The 25,429-nt window shown below is 34.4% G+C and overlaps 1 protein-coding gene across 1 annotated transcript in view; it reads left to right on the top strand.

Annotated features, from left to right (window-relative positions):
- VPS13C (vacuolar protein sorting 13 homolog C) overlaps nt 1–25,429 on the top strand; it is a 178,169-nt gene that overhangs the window by 62,567 nt on the left and 90,173 nt on the right. The window contains exons 19-34 of the mRNA XM_019650776.1: nt 2,676–2,818; nt 3,676–3,868; nt 6,143–6,257; nt 6,900–7,036; nt 7,998–8,121; nt 9,431–9,548; nt 12,464–12,593; nt 13,408–13,486; nt 14,173–14,312; nt 17,635–17,788; nt 19,501–19,580; nt 20,774–20,833; nt 22,675–22,837; nt 23,602–23,718; nt 24,614–24,717; nt 24,906–25,073. Coding sequence (XP_019506321.1) covers nt 2,676–2,818; nt 3,676–3,868; nt 6,143–6,257; nt 6,900–7,036; nt 7,998–8,121; nt 9,431–9,548; nt 12,464–12,593; nt 13,408–13,486; nt 14,173–14,312; nt 17,635–17,788; nt 19,501–19,580; nt 20,774–20,833; nt 22,675–22,837; nt 23,602–23,718; nt 24,614–24,717; nt 24,906–25,073 — 2,025 coding nt within the window. The remainder of the gene's footprint in view (nt 1–2,675; nt 2,819–3,675; nt 3,869–6,142; nt 6,258–6,899; nt 7,037–7,997; nt 8,122–9,430; nt 9,549–12,463; nt 12,594–13,407; nt 13,487–14,172; nt 14,313–17,634; nt 17,789–19,500; nt 19,581–20,773; nt 20,834–22,674; nt 22,838–23,601; nt 23,719–24,613; nt 24,718–24,905; nt 25,074–25,429) is intronic.

The raw sequence follows: 25,429 nt of genomic DNA, 5'->3' as shown, positions 1-25,429 counted from the left end.
GTTCTTCAGTCTAGTTGTGGAGGACGTTGCTTCACTGGCCCAAGTTGGCACCATCATTGCGCTCTTCCCGGGTGAGGCAGACCAGTCGCCGGCTTTTGGACGGCCGCTCATGGCGGCTGCTGGCCGCTCACCCTGGCTGCTGGCTACACACAGTAGCTGCTGGCTATACATGGTAGCCCATGGCAACCCACTGCAGCAGTAGCTGCAGCCTACGCCGTCGCCGGCGACTCACAGCAGCCCAGCTCCTGTTGAGCTATTGTTCAGCATCTTAGCTGTAGAAGGCAGTGTCACTGGTCCTCATATGTGGCATCCGAACCGGAGCCCTCTGGTGTCCCAAGCCAGCTCTTAACCTAACGTGCCACTCGGCCGGCCCTGTATGATCCTTTTAATGTGCTGAATTTGGTTTGCTAGTATTTTGCTGAGAATTTTTGCATCTGTATTTATCAGTGATATTGGCCTGTAGTTTTCATTTCTGGTAGTGTCCTTTTCTGGCTTTGGTATCAGGTCAGTGCTGTTCTTGTAAAATGAGTTTGGGAATGTTCCCTTCAATTGAATTTTTTGAAAGAGTGTGAAGGATTGGGATAACTTCTTTAACCCCCCATCAGGCGCAACTGATCTCACAGATTCATTACACACTAAGATGCCGCTATGAAATACATCTTTACTGCACTAAGTCACAAACATGACTGGCAATAGGTTACGGTAGAGGGGGAAGATACGGAAGCGATGAGTCACAATACTTAAGTTAACTGTTAGATATTTGAAAATTTGTGTGGGGCGAATCTGTGAGATCAGTTGCGCCCAACGGAGTGTTAAATGTTTGGTAGAATTCATCAGTGAATGCATCTGGTCATGGGCTTTTCTTTGTTGTGAGGTTTTTGATTACTCATTGAATCTCCTTACACATTACTGGTCTGCTCAGGTTTTCTTTATCTTCATGATTCAGTCTTGGTAGAGTGTATGTTTTTGGGAATTTATCCATTTTGTTTTCTAGGTTGTTAAATTTTTTGGTGGATAGGTTGTTCACAGTAGTCTCTTTTGGTATCAGTTGTAATGTCTCCTCTTTCATTTTTAAATTTTATTTATGTGTGTTTTTTTCCTCTTTATTTTTGTTAGTCTAGCTAAAGGTTTGCCAATTTTGTTCATCTTTTCAAAGTTTCAACTTGTGTTAATTTTTTTCTGTTTTCGTATTTTCCATTTCATTTATTTCTGTTCTGATTGTTCTTATTTCCTTTTTTTCTTCTGACTTTGGGCTTAGTTTGTTCTCTTTTTCTAGGTCCTTGAAGTAAAACTAAAGTTAGGTTGTTTGTTTGCTATCTTTCTTTTTTCTTGACATAGGCACTTATCGCTATAAATTGCATCTTAGAACTGCTTTTGTTTTATCCCATAAATTTTGGTATTTATATTTTCATTTGTCTTATTATTTTTTTATTTTTCTTTTGATTTCTTCTTTGATTCATTGGTTGTTTGGGAGTGTGTTGTTTAATTTCTAGCTATTTGTGAATTTTGTAGATTTCCTCCTGTTGATTTCTAGTTTCATTCCATTGTGGTTGGAACACATGCTCGATATAATTTGTATCTTCTTGAATTTTTTGAGACTTGTTTCATGGCATAATGTGTGACATATTCTAAACAGTGTTCCATGTGGGCTTGAGAATAATGTTTATTTTGCTGCACTTGGGTGGAATGTTCTTTGTATGTCTGTTAGATCCCTTTGGCCTATCACATTGTTCAAATCCATTGTTTCCTTATTCATTCTCTGTTTGAATGATCTATGTGTTGTTGACAGTGGGCTAGTAAAATCACCAACTAATATCATATTGTTATTTCTCCTTTTAGTTCTATTTTTATATATTTAGGTGCTCCAATGGGTGCATAAGTATTTGTTACATCTTCTTGATGGATTGACCCCTTTATTATTATATAATGACCTTCTTTATCTCTTTGGACCATTTGTAATTTAAAGTCTGTATTTTCTGATATAAGTATAGCCTCTCCTGTTATTTTTATTTACTTTTTGCTTATTGTTTGTTTGGGTATCATATATTTTGTAATCCATTCTGTCATTCTGTGTCTTTTGATTGGAGAATTTAATTCATTTACATTTAAAGTAATTATTGATAGGTAAGGACTTACTATTGCCATTTTGTTAATTGTTTTCCAACTATTTTTTAGGTACTTTTTTTCTTGCTTCCTCTCTTGCTGTCTTCCTGTGTGGTTTGATGATAATCAGCTCCCTGGTTCTCTCTTTTACTTCTAACCTTAACCTATCAATTGTTGTGTCAAGATTTTTTTCTCAGTGTTTTGTTAACTCTCCAAAGCCACCAAGAAAATGTTCATTATATTTTGTCCAGTTTTCGAGCCCAAGGATTGGTCTGAATTAGTTTGCTTTAGTGAAAACTGCTGAATTAAATCTTTATGCCATAAAGAATTTATCAAGTTTCATTTTTATTACATTTAAAAGTAAGAGAAATGAATTTTAGATTTTGTAAATATCCTATTTGAGCAAGCAGTTTTGTATTGAATTTCCTTTTTTTTTTTACAGTGAGCATATTGATACAAAACCTACCATATTTTTTTTTGATCACTATAATTCAACAAATCTAAATAAGAAAAATTTATTAAAGAAACTAATTATTTAAAATTTAACAATTTTCATTTATTCTTTTGTTTAGTATGTTGCTCATATAATGACACTGAAGTTAGTAAGCACCTCTGTTACAATAAGAGAAAACAAAAATATTCCAGAAATACTAAAAATTCAGATAATTGGCTTGGGCACCCAAGTATCTCAGCGACCAGGAGCACAAGCACTTAGGTAAGTTTTAAAAAACTTATTTTACTTTTTATTTCTTTGAATGACTTTAGGCCCCCCAAATGTAATGTTATTTAGCATTAAAAAAAGCTGACTAATAATAGTTCTTAGTTTATTTTTTTGTGTATGTGTCAGGGTAGTCATTTTATATTTCAGTTTGTTTTGTAATGGAGTAATGAGGAGCTCATCATTAGTTTTACCCTTTCTTCTGTCTTTTATAAACATTTATTTAATTTATAGATTTGATACTGTGAAGGCTCTATGTTAGTAAGTTTCTTTTTTAAGAAGTTTACGATGTAGTTAAGAGAGGATACTCAAAAAGTTAATAATTTAAGACTGTTTAACATATTAGAAAGCTCATAAATGAGAAGGTGCTGTGAAATTAAATACTTTACATTAATGCTACACAAGCTCAGTTGTGGAAGAGAAAAACTTGGTCTGGGAGAACTGGGGCATTGGCTAGCTGAATGGAAAGGACTAGGAGAAGCAGGAATGAGGCCGGGGAGTGTTCAGGGTGGTATGAAATAGGGGTATGAGTTCCGTGAGTTAACTATCGCATTCATTCATGCCTTAGTCATCAGAACTTCTGCAGTGTTCTGGAGTTGACTAAAGTTGGTTTTTCATGTGGATGAGGAGAATAACCAAACCAAAACAAAGACAACCCGAAAAACCCTAGACTATGTAGGTAATTGAATGCTAGGCTAAGGAGTTTGGAGTTCAGCTCTGGATAATGAGCATGGTCCTGGATCTCTGGAGTTTTTTGTTTTGTTTTGTTTTTGGTAAGAAAAATTTGTATTTTAAGCCATTATATTACAAAGGATCTTATTTATATCACTTCTTTTTTCCTCACTGGATTGTAGGGTTGAAGCAAAATTAGAACACTGGTATATAACAGGTCTGAGACAGCAGAATACTGTACCATCACTTGTGGCTTCTATTGGTGATACTGCATCATCCTTGCTTAAAATTGAATTTGAAACCAATCCAGAGAATAGTACTGCTGACCAGACTCTGGTTGTTCAGTCTCAACCTGTGGAGGTCATCTATGATGCTGTAAGTGCAAAGAGAAAGTGAATCTTTATTAAACCCATCTTGTACGTCTGATATATGGCTTTCTTATTTTTTCTCTTTCATATTTAATCTTTATTTACTTAGCAGGTAAGTTTGCTAACACAAATTTCTTGTTTTAAAAGCAGTACATGTTTAGCAGTTAAATTTGATATTTTTATGTGCTACAGATTTTTTTCTACTGTAAGGTGTATTTATTTATGCTTATGTCAAATTTAAAAAAATATGATAATACAGTTAAAAAATTGTGTGTTTATTGTACCAACCACTCCCAGTCATTACACACTGACTTCTACTCTAGTTCACTTTTGCTTATTCTCCCTTTCTCCTTAATGTTTGGATTCAACTCGGAGAGCTTTAGAAGTAATTGAAAGAATTTTAAATATTGTTCATGTGAGAAAAAAAAATTGGCGTTTAGATGTTATTGAAAGTGATGGCTCAAGTTCTGTATCTATAGCAGGCGAACTGTTATTCAGACTCTTACCTCATCTCATGATAGACTAGGGGACGGGCATGGTTCACTACTCATTGCATCACTTGTAGGTTGGCTCCATCCTGTTGAGATCCCTGACTTATTTTTACTTTATAGTTTAGAAGTGGATTCATGGTGGTGGTGGAAGGCATTATATAAAGACTTCAGAGCTCACTGTGTTCTCTGATTTAAAAACTTTTTTTTTTTTTTAAAGATTTTTATTGGGGAGTTGGGGGGAGGGGGACAGACAAGTTGCTGTCCTTTTGTTCTTCAGTCTAGTTGTGGAGGACGTCGCTTCACTAGCCCATGTTGATATTATCATTGCGCTCTTCCCAAGTGAGGTAGTCGCTTGCTGGCCATTGGATGGCCGCTCATGGTGGCTCACGGCAGCTCATGCTGTCTGGCAGCCGCCCATGCTGGCTGTCAGCCAGCTCACAGCAGCCCACTGCAGCAGGGGCTGCAGCCTATGCCGTCGCCGGCGACTCAAGGCAGCCCAGCTCCAGGTTGAGCTACTGTTCAACATCTTAGCTGTAGAGGGCGCAGTGTCAGTGGCCCTCATGTGGGATCCGAACCGGGCCCCTGCTACTCAGAGCTGGTGTCCCAAACCAACTTTTAAACATTGTGGCACGCGGCTAGCCCTAAAAACATTTTTTTTTAATTGTAGTAAAACACATGTACTTTACTATCTTAGACATTTTTTTTTAAAAGATTTTTATTGGGGAATTGGGGGGATGGGAACAGTGCTGGGGAATTGGGGGAAGGGGAACAGACAAGTTGCTGTCGTTTTGTTCTTCAGTCTAGTTGTGGAGGACGTTGCTTCACTGGCCCAAGTTGGCACCATCATTGCGCTCTTCCCGGGCAAGGCAGATCATCGCTGGCTTCTGGACGGCCGCTCACTGCAGCTGCTGGCCGCTCATGCTGGCTGCTGGCTACACATGGTAGCCCATGGCAACCCACTGCCACAGGGGCTGCAGCCTACGCCGTTGCTGGCATACGACTCATGGCAGCTGGCAGCCCAGCTCCAGGTTGAGCTGTTGTTCAGCATCTGAACTGTAGAGGGCAGTGTCACTGGCCCTCATGTGGGATCCTAACCGGGGCCCTCTGGCGTCCCAAGCCAGTTCTTAACCATTGCGCCACTCGGCCGGCCCTACCATCTTAGACATTTTTAAGTGTGTAGTTGAGTAGTGTTAAGTACATGCACATTGTTTGTTGTATAGCCAGTCTCCAGAACTTATTCCAGTTTGCAAAATGTCTGATTTTTTAACTTTGAGTTTTAGATATAAGTAAGGGCTCTACAGCTTTCTGATTTCCTCTCTAAGCTTCAAAGTGTAGGGGAATTCTATTTCTCTCTCTCTTCTTTTTAAAGTATATTGGGTGACAATTGTTAGTAAAGTTACATAGGTTTCAGGTGTACAATTTTATAATACATCAGCTATATAGCACATTGTGTGTTCACCACCCAGAGTCAGTTCAGTATAAAGAAGCGGAGTTTCACCTTCTGTCTAATTAGAGGCTAAAACTAGAAATAATATCCATAGCTACCATAGAACACACTTAAGGTTACTTTAATGATATGCACACATTTGTTGCCTCTCCAGTGAGCTTGCTTGGGCTGTTCCTTTTTTCAGATTCTCTCTCATTCTGGAGGGAGATGCAGTAGGGTAGAATATCTTTTGAGGTACCCCCTTAGTTCAAAGTCCAGTTGTTTAGAATTAAGATGAAAGTTTAAAATTTATAATATAGAAAATGCTGTGTATAACTTGCGTATGTTTTAAATTATTTTACAGAAAACCATTAATGCAGTGGTTGAATTTTTTCAGTCAAATAAAAGATTAGATCTTGAGCAAATTACATCAGCTACATTGATGAAGCTGGAGGAAATTAAAGAGAAGACAGCCACAGGTAAAGAATTGGCCTATCGGCCTATGCATCAACCAGACTATCAAAATTTTATCTATTCCAATGTAAATACTGTATTTAAAATAGCATAGGTTGCTGTTTTTCTTTGTTTGAAATTCAGGCTATATTATACAGTAGAGCTGTATTGCGTGTACATGGCTTACCCAAAGTCAAATATACCTGCTAGACTAGATGAGAGAGAAAATAATATGGAGCATAGTGGATTCTGTCTGCCCTGACTTTTAAGAACCTGTGCCTCAGAGTGAGCTTGAGATGGAAGACATTCCTCTGTCTTAGTTCTTAAACTGTTGGCCATACTATGTGATACATAAGATATATACTTTTGCACAACATGACTTCTGAACTGAAGCCACCTTCTTTATCTGGTTGCTTAACTAAAATAATGAATTATTCTGTCTCTGGATAAAGTACTAGCTATGTTGGGTTTACTGTACTGTGCAAGGATATGAGTGATTGTTTCCCATTGACCATATGCAATTTCCCTTACATGCTGAATTGGAAATGTAATCTGTGAGAAGAGCTCACATTCCTTTATAATACCTTTTAAGTGATATTCTTGTTGTTAATAATGTGATTATGTATTTCAGCTTGGTTCTCTGATTTTCATTATTTTTCTTCTTTTAGGGCTTACACATATTATTGAAACTCGAAAAGTCCTTGATTTAAAGATAAATCTGAAGCCTTCTTATCTAATAGTTCCACAGACAGGTTTCCATCACAAAAAGTCAGATCTTCTCATTTTGGATTTTGGTACAATTCAGGTAGGTATTTAGGTATTTCTGTCTGCCCTTTTTTACTCAGCTTGGTAGCTAGCTGTGTGATAGTTTGCTTTTTCCCCTCAAAATTCATTTAAACCTAGACTTATTTTTTCTTAGCATTTTGTCAAACCTAGCTTAGATTGAATATTTTATATATATTTTATGACTATTAAAAAAGCAAAAAAGCCCTAAAATATTTTATAATGGTAGATGATTTGATGTTGAATGCTGGATTACTGCTATCTTTTCCTAATTGGAGAGAAGCACTCCTCTAATTTTCATGCACTCATAGGTTTCCAGAATTTAATTACATAGTGTTATTTGTTAATTTACATACTTTGAAAATCGGAAATGATACACATATGGATATATGTTTGTTAAACCACTGTTAGCAACTGAGTGTAATAAGAGAACTCTAAGGTTTTGGGTGTTGAACCTTTTAGAAATCCAAGCCTCTGAGTAAAAGTAAAGATTTAAAAAAATGTAGTCCTGAATTGATCTTTGCTTTCTTTGGGAAGAGAGAAAAGGAAGTAGAGATTGGAGATGAATTCTAATGGACTAATTATTCTGGTGATGCAGCGGGGAGAAGAAGGAATAAAACCTGCTGTTTCATGGTGAAGACTTTAGGATAGGTAGTAGGGGAGCTGAGCCATAAGTGGTGATAACTCCTGAGAGCCAGGAAGAATTGCATGTCTAGATAGGTTATTTGAGATAAATGGCTATGTAACTGCTCTCCTAGTTAACATAGATATGCTGAACAACGTATTACCCAAACATAATAGAGATGTATGCTAAGATATTATATTCCTAATAAAATATTTGCAAATACCAGAAAATTGAGCAAAATGTGAATTCATTAATGGTAGTGTTTTCATTTTAGTTACCTAGGTTTTGAGAAAACTGAAATGTGTTGATATATGTTCTTTTCTGTTAAAAAAAAATTGAAGTTTTTTCTCCATTTTAGATTAACAGTAAAGATCAAGGTTTGCAGAAGACTAATAATTCATCTCTGGAGGAAATAATGGATAAGGCATATGACAAGTTTGATGTTGAAATAAAAAGTGTGCAATTACTCTTTGCAAGAGCAGGTAATATATTGCTCAGTTTTTAGGATCTTGAAATTAGGTTGAGTAGCTGTGTGTATGTGTGCATGTGTATCAATGCTGATGACATTTTGAACACATACCCTGTTGGTCTCTTAAGAAAAGCAAACAAGAGCCCATCAGTATAAATCCTTGTCACAATTAAAAATAGAGATTGAAACTTTGTCTGTTCATCTTAAGGTACTTAGCACCATTTTAATCTAAGTCCAGTGATTGCCTAATTTTTTGTAATGTGACTGTGAAACTGCCAGAACACAAAATAGAGGTTGCAGTTGGATTAAGTTCCTCTGTCCCAGTGTTGTTTTCCTTTGCTGCCTTTATTTTTAAATATTTTGCTAGTTAGCCTAGTCTTTATTTCAGTATTTATTACGTCTTCTACTTTTGTAGATATCTGAGAAGTATGGCTATAATCTTAAAACCTTAAAGGTCGTTAATTTAATTATTTTCCAAAAGCTTTGGTGTTTTCTACTGCTTAAGTAAAGATTGCTGGTTCGCTATACTTCTTTAGTTTCTAGAAGCGGTATTTGATAAGTATTCTTGAGTATATCACTTTGTAGTAGGTCATTGGAGGAAAAGACAATCTCTGTGTATAGAATGTATACTCTTGCAGGAATGATGAGATTTATTAATGTAAATATATAATGCTTTACTTAGATTATATATATGGAGCCTATTAATTCCATTATATAGGCCTTTTCTGTTGTATGCAGTTCATAATAATTGCTTGAATTATAAGTGATAAAAGATGTTCAGTCATTGCCATAAGTTAAGATCTGTGTGGTTCTGTTAGTCATTGAAAAGTCTGTTTTGTGGACCTTCTTATTTGAAGGAAAGTAATTATTACACTTTTTTGTCATAAAATCTTGCATTATAAAACTCTGTGTGCTGAACTAACGTAATTGCACTTAGGAACCCCAGAAACCTCTTTTTTCTATGTCTATTTTGTTTTTCCTCTCCTTTTTACTGCAACAACCCACCCTGATTTCTGATTCTGTAATCAAGGCAAGAAATTCCTGAGTATTTCCTGTTTTCTTTAAGATGCAAGATGTTATATAAACATTCTCCAAATAAGTATTTTGAATTACTTTTGTATCACAGTCTTTGAGTCCTGTCAGTCTATATTTAAAAAAAAAAAGGTTATTTAACTTGTACGCTGAAAGAAGTAAAAGATGGTATTCATTGACTATGTTTATTAACTATTTTCTAATAAGTTAGAGTAGTTCTCCACAGAATATCTGGTGATTTAAAAATATTTAATAAAAATAGTAATTTAATTTTTAAAATTTTTTTAAAGAGGAAAACTGGAAAAAATGTCGATTTCAGCATCCATCAACTATGCATATTTTGCAGCCTATGGATATTCATGTTGAGTTGGCCAAAGCAATGGTAGAAAAAGACATTAGAATGGCCAGGTAATGTATGAATTTTCTTTATATTATAAAATAAACAAGGTGAAATGTATTTGTATCAGTCACTGGATTTTAAGAAAGCAAAGCTAGATTTTTGAAGGACAGAAAAAATAATGATTATTTTATAGCAGAAATATATTTTTAAGAAAATATTTATTTGAATTACATATCACGTCTCCTATTTCAGAAGTATTTGGACTTTTACATTATGTAAAAGTTGGTTATCTCTGTTTCTAAATGGTTCAAATCCAAGGTTTAATATCGATTAAATAAGATATTAAAAAATTAGAGGTCCTTTTGATTTTGAAACCATATCAAATCTTAAGAATAATTCAAGGGAATGAAGAGTAGAAACTGAGTTTTGAAGTTAAGTGGATAATTATGAAATGTTTATGCTGCCTTCTTAAAAACAGACTTATTGAAGAATTATTGACATTCAGTAAGGTACCTCTACTTAAAATGTACAAATTGATAAGTTTTGACTTATTTATGAATCTGTGAACCATCACCACAGTCAAGATAATAAACATATCCATCATCCCCCTAAGTCCTTGTGCCCCTTGTATCCCCTTCTTCCTTTTCCTGCCTGCTAACTCCTCTCCCTTTAATCCCTGGACAACATTGATCTGCTTTCTGACACTATAGATTTGTTAAAATTTGCTAGAATTTTCTATAAATAGAATCATACAGTTTCAGTTCTTTTGTTTGGCTTCTTTCATTTAGCATAATTCGTTTGAAATTTATTCATGTTGTATGTATCAGTGCTTCACTGATACTCTTTATCAGATGGATGTTAAACCAATCTCGCATTACTGGATAAACCTCATTTGGTAGTGACATATTATTATTTTAAAATATTGTTGGATTTGGATTTGGTTTGCTAAAATTTTGTTAATGAAATTTACATCCTATTAGAAATAGTGGTCTCTACTTTTATTTAGTTGTTTTGGTGATCAGTGTATCAGTAATATTAGCCTCATGGAATGAATTTTCTGGAAGCGTTGTGTAGACTTGATATTATTTCTTCCAGTGAAGCCATCTGGATCTGGAGTTTTCTTTTTCTGAAAGGGTTTTACCTAAAAATTCAATGTAATAGAAATAGGGTTATTCAGATTATCCTTTTTTGGGGTGTGTGTGTGTGATCTTTTGTAATTTGTCCTTCAAAGAAGGAATTTGTTCATCTTCTCTTAGTTGTTGAGTTTATTGTCATAAAATTGTTCATATTTTCGCATCACTTTTTTTATTTTTTTTTTAAAGATTTTATTGGGGAATTGGGGGAGGGAAAAGCGTTGCAGAATGGGGAAGGGGAACAGACAAGTTGCTGTCCTTTTGTTCTTCAGTCTAGTTGTGGAGGATGTCGCTTCACTGGCCCATGTTGGTATTATCATTGTGCTCTTCCCGGCTGAGGCAGATCGGTTCGCGGCCATTAGATGGCCTCTCACAGAGGCTCACGGCAGCTCATGCTGGCTGCCGGCTGCTCACAGTAGCTTACAGCAGCCCACCATCGAACAGGAATATTCTTGTTACACCAGCTGAGCCATCCTGCCACCTGTTGGCAGCTCAGCGACAGCTCAGCTCTGGTGCAGTGTCACTGACCCATGTGGGAATCGAACCAGCGACCCTGTTGCTCAGAGCTCGCGCTCTTAAGCCAACTCTTAGCCAACTGAGCCACTTGGCCGGCCCCGCTTTCATGTTTCTTACTTCCTTTTTTTTTTTTTTTTCTTACTTTGGGTTTCATTTGCTGTACTTTTCTAGTTTTTTAAAGTAGAAGCTGAGACCATTAATTGATTTGAGATCTTTCTTATTTTCTAATATAGGCATTTAATGCTGTAAATTTTCCTTGAAATATTGCTTTACAATATCCCACACCTTTTGAAATTCTTCAGTTAGTAAGCTGGAGTATTTTTAGGAGTTTCCTCATTTGTTTCCCATATTTCAACTGTCCTTTGTTGACTGATGTCCATTGTCTTTGAAATCATTGTTTGAAATATTTTGTCCATTTTTTTAGTTATTTAGTGGGAAGGTTAATCCAGTCCCTCTATTTTTGATACTTTTAATTTTATGTAATATTTCAGAAATAATAAAGAAGCATCTTATATTTTTATGGTGCTTTTCAACTTACAGAGTACTTTTGCAGAAAGTTCAGTCTTTTGAGGAGCAGTCAGCTGGCCTCTTTTGAACATTAGTGGTTTGACCATTATACAGAAAAATAATTCTTTGTTTATTGGTTAGGCATCTGTCGGCTTCAGCTGTTCACAACTTAGTTGGGAAGTCAAAGATAAACAAGAAATTTAAAGAGCTTTATGAGCAGCAAATTGCTGCCACAAAGCTATTGAGACAAACAATCTAGGCAGTTACATTCAGAATAGATGCAGCTGCTGAAAAGTAAGCAATTGATGAAAGCACAACAGTGATTCAGCAGTTAGTCAAACAGATGTCCTCATGGAGTTTATATTTTAATCAGGGGAGACATAAAATAAACAAGTCTGTAATACATATGATATGTCAAGTGCTGACAAGTGCTATGAGAAGAAATAAAGCAAAGCGAGGGGATAGAAAGTGCTGACGAAGATACTCTTTGATGTTTATAATGAGAAATCTTTGATGCTGGGAAAGTTAAAGCATGTACAGTGTTTTTGGTATTAAAATATAGACAGTTGTGTTTGAAAATATTTTCATAATTAGTTAAATTAAGAAGGGTTGGCTGCTTAAGAAGGATGCATTTAAATTATCTGGAAATTTGGCTTACATAGAACTTCCCATTTCCTGACAGACTAAACGAGGCATTAATGTCATTAGGTTAAAACATGTCCAAAGTAACTTCGACCCCACAACGTAGTCTCTTCTCCAATTCGCCCTCCCCCCCATAATATAGAGAAGCTGGACCTTAAAACCTTACTGTTCAATTGTATTTTTAGATTTAAGGTATCAGGAGGGCTTCCTTTGATGCATGTGAGAATTTCTGATCAGAAGATGAAAGATATATTATGTTTGATTAACAGTATACCGTTGCCACAGAAATCATCTGTACAGTCTCCTGAGAGACAGGTAAATGGTTATAGTAATAAAAGTGCTAAATATCTTTACATCTGTATTTTTGGTGAGCTTTTTTTCACTTTTCCATGTGCTATTTTATTTTTCAATATTTTTAAGGGCCAATTTCATTTTTTTGATATACTTTTGGGGCTTAATGTTGATTCTACACAAAACTGCATATGCATTGAACAAATAAAGATTGTAGCATATTTTCACTACTATTTCAGAGTGGTGGTAGAAAATCAGTTTTAGGGTGTATAGGGAACAAAAATACATAAATGAAAGAAAAAATGACTTTCAAAACTGTGTTTTAAATAAAACTAGATATAGAAGTCTTTAAAATGTTGCAAAATAAAATGATTGCTGTAAAATTTACTTATATACATATGTTAGACTTAAAAGTTCTAGATCACTAAATTGTAATTGATTGCTACAACCTAAAATAAATGTTGGATTTTGACTTACTTTGAAATGAGATTTGAGAGAGCCAACTAGTGCTTATACCATTTTCCAGGAACCTGTAATAAAAATTCACAGTTAATATTGTAATGGATAGCTACTAAATGACACAAAATGATAAATAGGATTATCTACTCGAGTTGTACATAGCTGTACACTTATAACTGCAGGTGGTCGTCTCAATAATTAGTAAACTCCAACAAACTATTATTTAGTTGATTGAATAATATACTTTGATAGAAGAGTTTTGTATTGTGTGTGTGTGTTTTTCCATCTCTCTCTATCCTCTATTACTTTTTCAATATTTGTCTCATGTACCTTTAATTCTGCTTAGTATGTTAAAAAGATTTTTTGTATTATTTGCTAGGTATCCTCAATTCCTGTTATTTCAGATAGGACAAAAGACCTACTTGGGACATCACTGTTGCTAGATGGAGTGGAATCAGGTAAGGAAAGTAATATGTTCTTCGTTAAACCAAGCCTATACACTAGTATGTAGAGATAAAATTTTCAGAAAATAAACACATTTTGGAAGTGTTGTAGTAATTTATTGGTTTCAGTTCTAGTTGTGCTACTAACCAACAGTGTGACTGTGAGTCACTGTTTTTTAATCCAAAGTTTCTTCATTTGATCATTTGATTGAAAGGATTTTTGTGTATGACAGTGCTTAAGATTTTAAATAAGCTATACTTTTTGCCCCAATTGTTACCTGATCCTTTTCGCGAACTCTGGCCAACTGAACTCATTTAACTTGGAACTAGGATATAAGCTTCATAAGGACAAGGATCATGTCTTTCCTTGTCACTCTGGTGTCCTTAGTGGCTGGTACAGACTGATACGTGATAGATGATATCCAGTAAATATTTTATTGAATGTTGAATGAATTAACTAAAGTGAAAAACAGAACTATTAAAGAAAAAAAAATAGGATAGTTTGATTTTATTTATGCTTATCACTTGCCAGGTTGAGTCACTTTGTGGGACTTAGAAAAACATTGAGACTATATTCTGATTTTGACTATGAATATTATATGTAATAAGTGAATTTTACTTTTGAGAGATTTAAATTTGAGTGTTTTATGCAGCTTTCAATGGACATTCTCTCAAGTCCAATGAATGTCTTCTTCCTTTAGATTCTGATGATGAGTATTTTGATGCTGAAAGTGGAGACACAGAGACTGGTAAAATTATGAAAGGATCAGAACAAAAAAAAGTTGCAGAGGCCCCAAATGAGGAGCTCATTAATCTTCTACTAAAGTTTGAAATTAAAGAGGTATGCATATTTATTTTGTCTATAAACAAATATGTTCTTTTGTCACTATCTTTGTAAACTGTTTCATGCTAGACCCAAATATTAAGTGTATTTAAAATGTGGTACTGTAGCTTTTCTAGTCCCTCCCCCACACACATAGAGTGCTAAGAAGATGAAATGTTATTTTGTAAATGCTGACATAAGAGTGATCTATAGTATATTTATTCTGGAAAAGTTCAAGACTCTTAATTAGGATTTTCTTTAGAAAATCCCTGTGACATGTTTATTTTATTTATTTTTTTGCTTTTAAGGTAAATAATATCATTTATTGTCATGTTTATAATTTGAAAAATGTAGACAACCTAAATTTCCATAATGTATTTATAGCCATTAAAAGTCATATAATAAAAGGAAACTTTGGCATGGAATGATGTTCATAATATATCTTTATTTGAAAAAAAAAGAAGAAATTATAATACCAAGGACATTATGATTTCATTTAGAAATTACGTACACATACACTTTTTTTCTTTCATAAATGGCAGACAGTGTTCATGTCTGTGTGGTGGGATTATAGCTTTTAATTTTTACCTGATTGTTTTCCCATGTATTCTAAATTTTTATAATGTATATGCATTGTTTTGATAATAAAACACAAAAGGTATAAAAAGATGTTTCTTATTGATTGTTTTATAACCCGGCATGAGATCATATCTTAAAATATGTCAGAAATACAAGATTTTAATTGTATATACAAATTTAAGTATCACTGGTATTTATTTAAAGACAGATAATACTCTCTACCTTTAGCCTCTTTTTATCTCTTTCTCTCACACTCCCAATCAAAATATCAGAAAATCCCTTGACTCTAACTTCAAAATACATTCAAATGTTTGCTTTCCCCTTCCACTGCAGCTGCGCTGTCCAAGTCACCATCATCTCTATTTTTCCTTATATATTTTTAAAATTTTTATTTTTTTTCAGTTACAGTTGATGTTCAATATTATATTAGTTTCAGGTGTACAGCATAGCGATTAGACATTTATATAACTTACAAAGTGATTCCTCCTGATAAATCTAGTACCCCTCTGACATCATACATTGTTATCATAATATTATTGATTGTATTCCCTATGCTGTACTTTACATCTCTGTGCCTATTTTGTAACTACCAATTTATACTTCTTATTTCCTTCACCTTGTTCACCCTGCCTCCCAATCTCCTTCACATCTGGCAACCATCACTTTGTTCTCTGTCCAATCATCACCCCTTGCTTGGACTATTTCAGTAGCCTCTTAACTATCTTTCTGTGTCCACCAGTTACTCTATTTTCCACATAGTAGCCAGAGTGATCCTTTTCAAGTAAAAGTCAGATAATGTCATTGCTAGGCTTGCAACCCTCCACTGGCTTCCCATCTTGTTCAGAGCAAAGGGCTAAGTCCTTCTCATCCTACAAGGCCTCACATGGCTTGCACATCACACACCATGTGACTTCTTTGGCTTCATCTTCAATACTTTTCTGCCTTGTTCACTCTACTCCAGCCATATTTCATTCATTCCTTCAGTAAGTATTTATCAAATGCCAGCATGTTGCAGGCATTGTTTTAGATACTGGAGCTACAGCAGTGAGCAAAGTCCTTGCCTCACAGAGCTTACATTTATTTGCCCTTTGTTCTTTCTTATATATACCAAAGCACATTGTTTGTGCTTGCTGTTTCTTTTGCCTGGAACACTTATTTCCTGTATGACTTGATTCTTTACTTCCTTTAGAAATTTGACTCAAATGCCATCTTATTGAAAAGGCCTGACCACCCAACACAAGATAGCAACCTTCATTTCCCCCCGCTCTCCCTAGAATGTAAGCTTCATGAAGATAAGGACCTTGTCTGTCCTGGTCACTTCAATGTCCTTAGTGGCTGGCTCAGCCTCATACGTGGTAGATGATGCCAGTAAATCTCTTATTGGATATTGAATGAATGAACTAAAGTGATAATCAGAATCCTCTAAGAAAAAAGTAGTAATACTGTTTGAAATATTTTTCCCAATTTGATTTTTTGCCATTCTGGTTTTAAATGTTTCCGTAGTGAAATCTGTCGAATTTTTTTATACTCTAGTTTTAGTGTATATTTAGAAAATTATTCTCCATTGAAAAAATATTTACCTATGATTTTATGTTATTTTATGATTTCAATACTTTCATTTAAATCATTGCTATATCTGAAATTTATTTTTGTATATCAGTTCTGTATTGAGTATCTTATGTACTATCATTTCTGTTTCTCATTTGCCACTCCTCATTGTTTTGCTTAAGTATATAATTTCATCACTGCTAATAATATTAATTTTTGCTTTCTTTCAGCACTTATATTGTTCCAGTTACTATTGCTGCCTCATAGGTTACCCCAAAACATAGTAGCTCAAACAACTATTTTATTTTGCTCACAGTTTTGTGGGTTAGGAATTCTGGAAGGGGCCAGCTTAGTAATTTTTGTGTATAGTCTTCCATTTGCTTATAGTCAGATTTGACGGACACTGCAATGACCTGAAGTGTCAGAGAGGCTCAGAGGTGGCTTAGCTTTGAGGCTGGCAGTTGATTCTGGCTGTTGGCTAGGAACTCAGCTGAGACTGTTGATTGAAATACCTACTCAATGCCTCCCGAGCATGTCAGTCTCAGGGAAGTTGAATTTTTTTACATGGCAACTAGCTTCCCTCAGAGTGAGCATTCTCAGGTGGAAGTTTCATGGCCTTTTTTGACATTGGAAGTCATTATAATGTATCACTTCCTCTGTACCTTGTTGATTGAAGCAATAATAAGCCTGCTCACATTTAAAGGGGACAAAGACCTCCGTCTCTTGACAGAGTATCAAAGAACTTGCATGTTTTAAAAATTGCTACATATATGTTTTATTTTTCATCTGCTAAGTATACTATCATTTCCAGAGTAAATTTGAATAGTAGTATAATAATGAATATTCTCATCTTTTTACTTTAATGGGAATGTGTCATATCACCACATGTGATTTTTGTTTTGAGATACAGGTTTAAGAAAATCATATTAAGAAGAATCCATACATTCTGTTTTTGCTAAATTAAAAAATGTAAATCAGTAATGGATATAAAGCTTCATCATAATTTTTACACAGATATAGTTATATTCTCAATAATAGAATTTAAAATGATTTACAATCATCTTAAAGTATAGTAAATACTTTATGGTAGTAGATGAGTGTGAACAGAATTTCTATGGTTCTCATGATGATATGTATGAAGAAGGATTTTGTTTATATTAAGTATGATTCAAACTAATTATCAACCTTTCTTTGGCTGTCCTGATTATTTTAGGTGATTCTGGAATTTACCAAACAACAGAAAGAAGAAGATACAATTCTAGTATTTAATGTTACTCAGTTAGGAACAGAGGCTATAGTGAGACCATTTGATTTAACTGCAGTATCTTATCTAAGGAAAATCAGCTTGGATTACCATGAAATTCAAGGTAACAGCCAGAAAAACAGAAACAATAGCCAGTAATAAATATAATACCACTTGAATATCTGAAATACTTTCATTTATATAATACTTATAATAAATTATAGCTAGCACTGTGCTAAGCACTTTTCAAATAATAACCCATTTAATCCTTATAACACTCCTATGAGAAAGGCAATGTTATTATCTCCAGTTTACATATGAGGTAACTAAGGGAAAAATTGTTTATGTAATTTATCCAAGGTCATACTGCTAGTTAGTGGCTGAACCCTGGAAGTCTTCCCATAGGGTCTGTATTGTTAACTACTATGGTATACTACCTCAGAGAGTCCATATAAAACACTTTATACAGGGAGGAGTATTCTCATTTTACAAACAGAAAGGGTAAATAAAGAGATTCAGTGGCTTACTTAAGTTCATGCATCTTATGAATTGGCAAAATCTAGAATTTATTTCTGGGCTATAATATTGAAGTACTTGTTCTTTTTAATGAATAGTGTTTATATATCAGTGGCAGCACCAAGTTATAAAAATAAAAATGGTGGGACGTAAAATTCATTCTTTCAGAAGTGCTTATAGTTTATTTTAGTATACATCTTGTGTGTTCATGAGATATATAAGGAATGGGTGAATCAACAGTAATTAAAATTACCTAATATTTGCCCAATATTTTAATCAAATATAAAGACCTATTTTTTTGTTGTTTTTTCGAATAGTTAAAACTAGAATAGGGCCAGCCGAATGGCGCGATGGTTAAGAACTGGCTTGGGATGCCAGAGGGCCCCGGTTTGGATCCCACATGTGAGGGCCAGTGACACTGCCCTCCACAAAAAAAAACAAAAAAAAAACTAGAGTATATCTTAGTTGAGAAGAAAAATGTTTATGTTTAGTAAGCTTCTGTAAAATGGAGTTTATATTACTGTCTAAAGGGAAAAAATGCAGATAATAAATTTGCTAGGCTATTTTTTCCTTTAGGGAGCATTATTTCAAGGGAAAAGTCTGAGCTGTCGCAGAAACAATAGGTATAGGACTACAAATAATAAAAAATGGATTAAATGGTGGATAAATTACTTCTCCATCCACAGCTTCTTGAGGCAGTTCTTTGGCACATCTACATAAGGATATAGAAGACATCTAATAGTACCTGTTGTTATTAAATTAAAAGAAATTTAACAATTCCCTTAAAAAAAAACTTTCCTCTTCTATTACTCCTTCTCTTAGTCTAAACAAAGAAAAATTTTTATATTTTTTAATATGAAATATTTATTCATAGAGTTTTAGAGCTCCACAGAATATTATGTTTTTTTCTAGTCCAACCTCCTTGTTATATAGCTGAGAAAAACTGAAGTTAAATACGGGAATTCATACTTACTGATTCTTATACTTGTAGTCTTTCTATTGCCTTACAAATGTATAGTTGGCCTTAAAATATCTAGAGACGTTTTGATTATATTTTAACACAGATGTAAAATCAAACAAAATAAATATGCATGTTTTTAAGTAAGTTGGATGACAAAGATAGAGTAAGGATTTGGATTGAGTTATTTCTTCACCAGTGATGACCTTAGCATCTAATAACCATGAAAACATGTACAGAGAGTCTTTTAAAGCTTAATTAACAAAATTTTTAAAAAAGAAAAAGACATTTAGAAAATGCTAAACTTAAAAAAGAGCAATTTGTTTGAAACACTTTTTTCCTTTTTTTAAAAAAAAATCTAGGATCCAAAAAGAAGCCCCTTCACTTGATTAGCTCTTCTGACAAACCTGGATTAGATCTTTTGAAAGTGGAATATATTAAGGTAAGGGCCATGGAATGTTTATGTATTTATTATATACTCCAAATTATCTTCTGAAAGGAAAAATATGACAGTAGATCACTAAAGACTCTATATTGTAGATTTTAATCACAGGGCTATCTACCGTTTCTCTTTCCATTCATACACCTTCTTTTTCACTTACGTATGGGGTTATACTAGGATTTTTAAAGCCACAGAAACTTCTTGTCCCCAAAGATGGAAGCTGGGGATGAAGTGGGTCCTACTCCTAACTTCTGGGACATATTCACTTACCTACATTCATTGTATGTGTAGGTGACATTTAGCAGAGTATCCTATATCAAAAGGGATAAATTGGGTTGGGTTCAGTAGAGAACTGCCAGGATTGAGAAGGGACTCAAAAATATATCATATGAGGAATGCTGAAAGAACTGATGGTGTTTAGCTTCTTTTAAGATTAGTTGATTTGTTTAATCATTCAACAACTACTTATTGAATGTGTTTATGTATCAGGTTCTTTTAGGTACTTAGGATACAGAGATGAAATATTTCCCTATTCTCAAGGAAGTTATAGAGTAGCAGGGAGATAGGAAAACAACAATTGAAAATATAACGTGATTGATTCCCTAATAAAGAAGAGCATAAAGTAGTATGGGAGCAGGGAGGCAGGGAAACTGGTCTAGCTAGAAGGCTTCTCACATAAGGTAAAACTTTGAATGTATATTAATATGTATATTCCCAAGGGGCAGAACTTGACCAGTAATTATGATGGAAGATAGATTTTTGATTGTATAAAGACCTCATAAAATCAAAGTTTTCTAAAGATTGGATTTGTAAGAACATGAGGTTTCTTTCCCTGGAGATACCATAAAATAGATTTGCCAAAGACTTTATAAATGGATTCAAGCATAAGGTCATAGATAGGCTAGATGACCTTTAAACCTTTCAACCTTCAGAGTTTATAATTCTGTTCCCTAGCTGCGTTTTCCAGAAGTGAATGTTGCCAGGCTCTCCTGTGTTTGAGGAGGAGGACAAAATGCACTATTATAATAAATAAATTATTTGGATGTAACTTTAAAATGATGACAATAATATTAAATGTATAATGTATATAAAAATACAGTTGTAACAATATGAATAAATTAACTAGAGATCATAAATGATTTATTTACTTTGGTCTTAATTCCTTCTTTAGAACTTTTGTTTCTTTTTTTTAGGCTGATAAGAATGGGCCCAGTTTTCAAACTACTTTTGAAAAAACTGAACAAACAGTTAAGGTAAGAAATTCTAAAAGAATATACAGGTATCCTATTTGAAAATAACCTACTTTGGAAGTCTCCAGTGTCCTTTAAGGGAGGGATATTGACTGGGTAATTTGATGAAATAATCAAGAATCAATAAAAGTTATAAATTAAACGCATAGATACCTACCATGCTCTGTGCTCAGGATTCAGCATAGTAAAGCCTTTGTTTTGACTTATTGTATCACATCCTAATTATTTCTAAAGAAGGGAATGCTATAAGATGAGAGAACTTTGATTTATAAAGAACACAGTTCTGAACACACCAAGCTGGATACTATTGTTTAATGCAGGGCAGAGAAAGTATATGAAATACAAGAAAGATGTTGAGTACTTTTGGAGCCATACTAAGGTAGTTCTGTAGAGGAAGAAGAGGGAATATATAGTTGTGGGTTACATTAAAAAGAACATGAGAAGGGGCCGGCCGAGTGGCTCAGTTGGTTAAGAGCTCACTCAAGAGTTTGAGCTCTGAGCAACAGCGGTTCGAGTCCAGCCCGAGCTGAGCAGCCGCTGAGCTGCCAACAGGTAGCAGGATGGCTCAGCTAAAAAAAAAAAAAAAAAACATGAGAGAAATGAGTTTTAGATTACACTTTTTTTAAAGATTTTATTGGGGAATTGGGGGAGGGGACCAGCCAAGTTGTACTCCAATCTTCGTTGTGGAGGGCGCCAGTCGCCATCTGGCTGCCCATCGGCAGCTTGTGGCCTCTAAGCTCAAGGTGCCATGTACAATGTTAGTTGCGGGTGGGCATAGCCACCATCCCATGTGGGAGTCGAACCAGCAGCCTTGTAAAGAACGCACACTCTATCCACTGAGCCATCCGGGAGGCAGCTCAGCTCAAGGTGCCAAGTTCAGTCTTAGTTGCGGGAGGGCATAGCCCACCATCGAACAGGCAATCTTGTTGTTACACCAGCTGAGCCATCCTGCTACCTGTTGGCAGCTCAGCAACAGCTCAGCTCGGGCACAGTGTCACTGGCCCATGTGGAATCCGAATCCGGGCCCTGCTGCTCAGAGCTCGCGCTCTTAAGCCAACTCTTAACCAACTGAGCCACTCGGCCAGTCCCTAGATTACACTTTTGAGAGACACGAGAATCTCTTGAATATTGTGGAACTTCCTTTTTATATTCCTTTTTTGTTTTGAAGCAATGAAAATATATTTTTTTTATAAACAAGGATTTAAAAAAAATTAATTTGCTATTAGAAAACCATATATTCTTGAAAGCAATTTGTGTTGCTGTCTTAGCTTCCTAGAATCGTTTAAAAAAATGTAATACTTTTTTCTATAAATTCTGTATTCTTTTTAAATGATAGGATAATTATTGTGGTTTCATAAGATCATTTAGTGACTGAGAATTCACTCATAATTGGACTTTTTGTATTGAAATCTTATGAATGTCCCATTTGAAATCATATCTTGACATAGTAATAACACATAGTGATTCTGGAGTTTCATATCTAACTTATATGTTTTATATAATCATAATAAATAGTCATTTGCAGATACAGAAACCATGTATATATATGTTGAATATTGGGATACCTTTCACAAGCAGATTATAAGCTCCATAATAATTATGCTTGGGAAATGGAGTAATTAAGGTTACTAAGGTAATCAAATGAACTCCTGAAGTGTGTAAGTGTAATTTATTTTCATATATCTCTACTTAAGGAGTATGGGTTGTGAATCTTCTGCTCTTAGCTCTTTCCTCCAAGTAGTAGAAGGCGGTGAAGCAAGCCTAGCTAGGAGCGTTTTGGGCCCATGTGAAGCTGATCGGCTAATTGGCCTGGGAAACTAATTTTCTTTTTAAAACATTTCTAGGTGGCTTTTTCATCTTTAAATCTGTTGCTGCAAACACAAGCTCTTCTCTCTTCTATTAATTACCTGATAGCCATTATTCCATCAGATGACCAAAAGATGGGTGATACCAAGGAAGTACAAATTTTGACTGAAAAGCAACAAAAAAATTCAGCTGTGCAGAAAGGTTTGAAAAATAGGTTTTTTTTTGTTTGTTTGTTTGTTTATTTTTTGTTCTTGTTAGTAAGGGTTTTTAGAATTCTAGAGCTAAGTGGGCAATCTTAGAGACCATCTATCTAGTTCAGTTATGTACATGCCGTTTTCCTCATTTCTGCCCTTCTCTTCAAACCAAATTAATACACAGGTGCCTAATATGTAAGGCAAATGTAATCATTACTTTTGTTTTTAAAAATGTCTGGTTTTGTTCTTATTTTGGTGGTGGTAGGGGATGCCTTTAGGTGAGTAATGGGGAAAAACACCTATATTTACACTGGACTCTACTTCCCCTCTTAGTTGCTCCTGAAGGGGCTCCATGGAGGGTTAGCCTTCCCTTCCGTTCTACAGAGCCAGGAGGGCAGGAGGGCAGAGATCACATCTAACTCGTCAGGAGCCCACAGTTCGGATCAGAGATAACTCAGTTCAAATCCCGAGTGCTACTTAAACTGTGTTGACCATTGCCTCATTATTTAACTTCTCTGAGTTTCAATGTTTTTAATATTATTTAAGTTTTTTTCTTGCTTTTAAATTATAATAGTAACACATTTCACTATTAAAAATGCAAACTCTACAGAATATATAAAGCAAAAAAAAAAGTATTTGAAATCATTAGGAACTTGAGAATTCTGTGGTTTTTTGAAACAAAACTGTGGTTCACTTAATATAGGGATGAAACCTTAATAGAGTTTAGTTACTAGGATTTTACTGTGATAAAATTCTTTGTTTTATTTGTAGTGATTGTAGCTTCTAAAGATAGTGACATTATTGACTTCAGGCTGTTTGCCAAATTGAATGCTTTTTGTGTCAACGTTTGTGAAGAGAAGACTAATATTGCTGAAATCAAGATTCAAGGTAAAAGTTCTTACGGTATTAAAAATTGTTCAAAAGAGAAGTTTTTTTGTTTAAATGCCAAAAAATATACAAATGGAGGATTCTGAACTGTGAAAACTGGATAATTTTATTTTGCAACATAAATGGACTGCATGCTTTCCTAACTCTTTGGGATGTAGATATTCGTCAGACTCTGACCATCAAATTGAACTACACATACTGGTGTTTTGCACCTTTTTGATAGTTGTCTTGGAGGTGAAAAGAATGACTTATGTCAATGTAGGGATGCCATTGATAAGCTAAGTGTCATTTCAGAATTCAGGTAAAGTTCTGTGAATATGCTTTATGTTGGTACAAATGCAAAGCAGCCTGATAATGAAGACTAGAACTTGTAAGCCCATTATGTTCTTTTAGCTAAAAGTTGCTATAACTAATCTAGCTGTTGCTCTGACTCTCATTACCAGCTTAATGTGATTTGGTTAAGGTAAAGAATATGTTTAATGAAATTCTTAAAGAACTTAAGAACCAGAATACTAGGGTTTTTGTCTTGTTCTTTCCAAACTGGCAGTGCATCTACTAGTCTGAACTTAATTCATGAAACTTTTATAGCTTCCATGTAAATAACTGGATAAAAGGTGTGAAGGATTTGCTAAAATCCCAAGATAATCCATTTGCACTAGATGAAGGTTTTTTAGAAGGTTGAAAATTCAGGTAATTATTTTTCAATGAATTTACAGGTTCCATTGTTTATAAACTAAAAATACCTAATACTACAACTTATTTATCATTTGGGAGTTCAGACATTGCTAAATTTATTAAAATATCACCGCCAAAGTAAAATTATGCAATGGAAAGAAACATCTTAAGGTCTTACTTTGTTAGGTCTATAGAAATTATAATAATTTTTTTTTTTTAGGACTCGATTCCTCCCTTTCTCTTCAGTCAAGAAAACAGTCTCTATTTGCCAGACTGGAAAATATTATTGTCACAGATGTTGATCCTAAGACAGTTCATAAAAAGGTAGGTGATAGTAAATAGTTAATATATTTTGATGACTGAATATGCGATGTTATTTTAAAAAATATTAATGAAATATATTTTGATAGAAAAGTGTTTGTTTTTATAATGATTATAAAATAAACCCTTTTAAGATGGGATTTATTTTATTATTCTCTTGGGTGGGATACATTAAAATCTCTGCTTTTTAGGTGGTGTCAATAATGGGAAATGAAGTTTTCCGTTTTAACTTGGATTTGTATCCTGATGCTACTGAGGGGGATTTCTATACTGACATGTCCAAGGTGGATGGTGTGATATCACTGAATGTTGGCTGTATCCAGATTGTCTATCTTCATAAATTCCTCATGTCCCTTCTGGTAAAAACACTATTTATATATTCATTATACTATTTAGAAATACTTAAGTATGTCTGATAATTATGACTGCAAATCTTATAAACTCTGGATTTTGGAGTATGTGTTGTTTTGATTATAGATGGTATTTCTGTATTAATGTAGAGATTAAAACTTTTTAACAGTTGAAATCTAAATTATTTAATGATTTTTGTCTAGAACTGGAATTACTTTTGCTAGAACATGATGACACCAAATTCTTTCTTTTTTTTTTTTTTTTAAGCTGAGCCATCCTGCCACCTGTTGGCAGCTTAGCTTGGGCCCGGAATCAAACTGCTGTTGCTCAGAGCTCGCACTCTTGAGTGTGTTTTAACCAACTG

Source organism: Hipposideros armiger, unplaced genomic scaffold (genome assembly GCF_001890085.2).
Source record: "Hipposideros armiger isolate ML-2016 unplaced genomic scaffold, ASM189008v1 scaffold_147, whole genome shotgun sequence".
In the NCBI taxonomy this organism is placed as follows: domain Eukaryota; kingdom Metazoa; phylum Chordata; class Mammalia; order Chiroptera; family Hipposideridae; genus Hipposideros; species Hipposideros armiger.
Note: the sequence above shows the minus strand (reverse complement) of the source record. Positions and strands in the feature narration are given on the sequence as shown.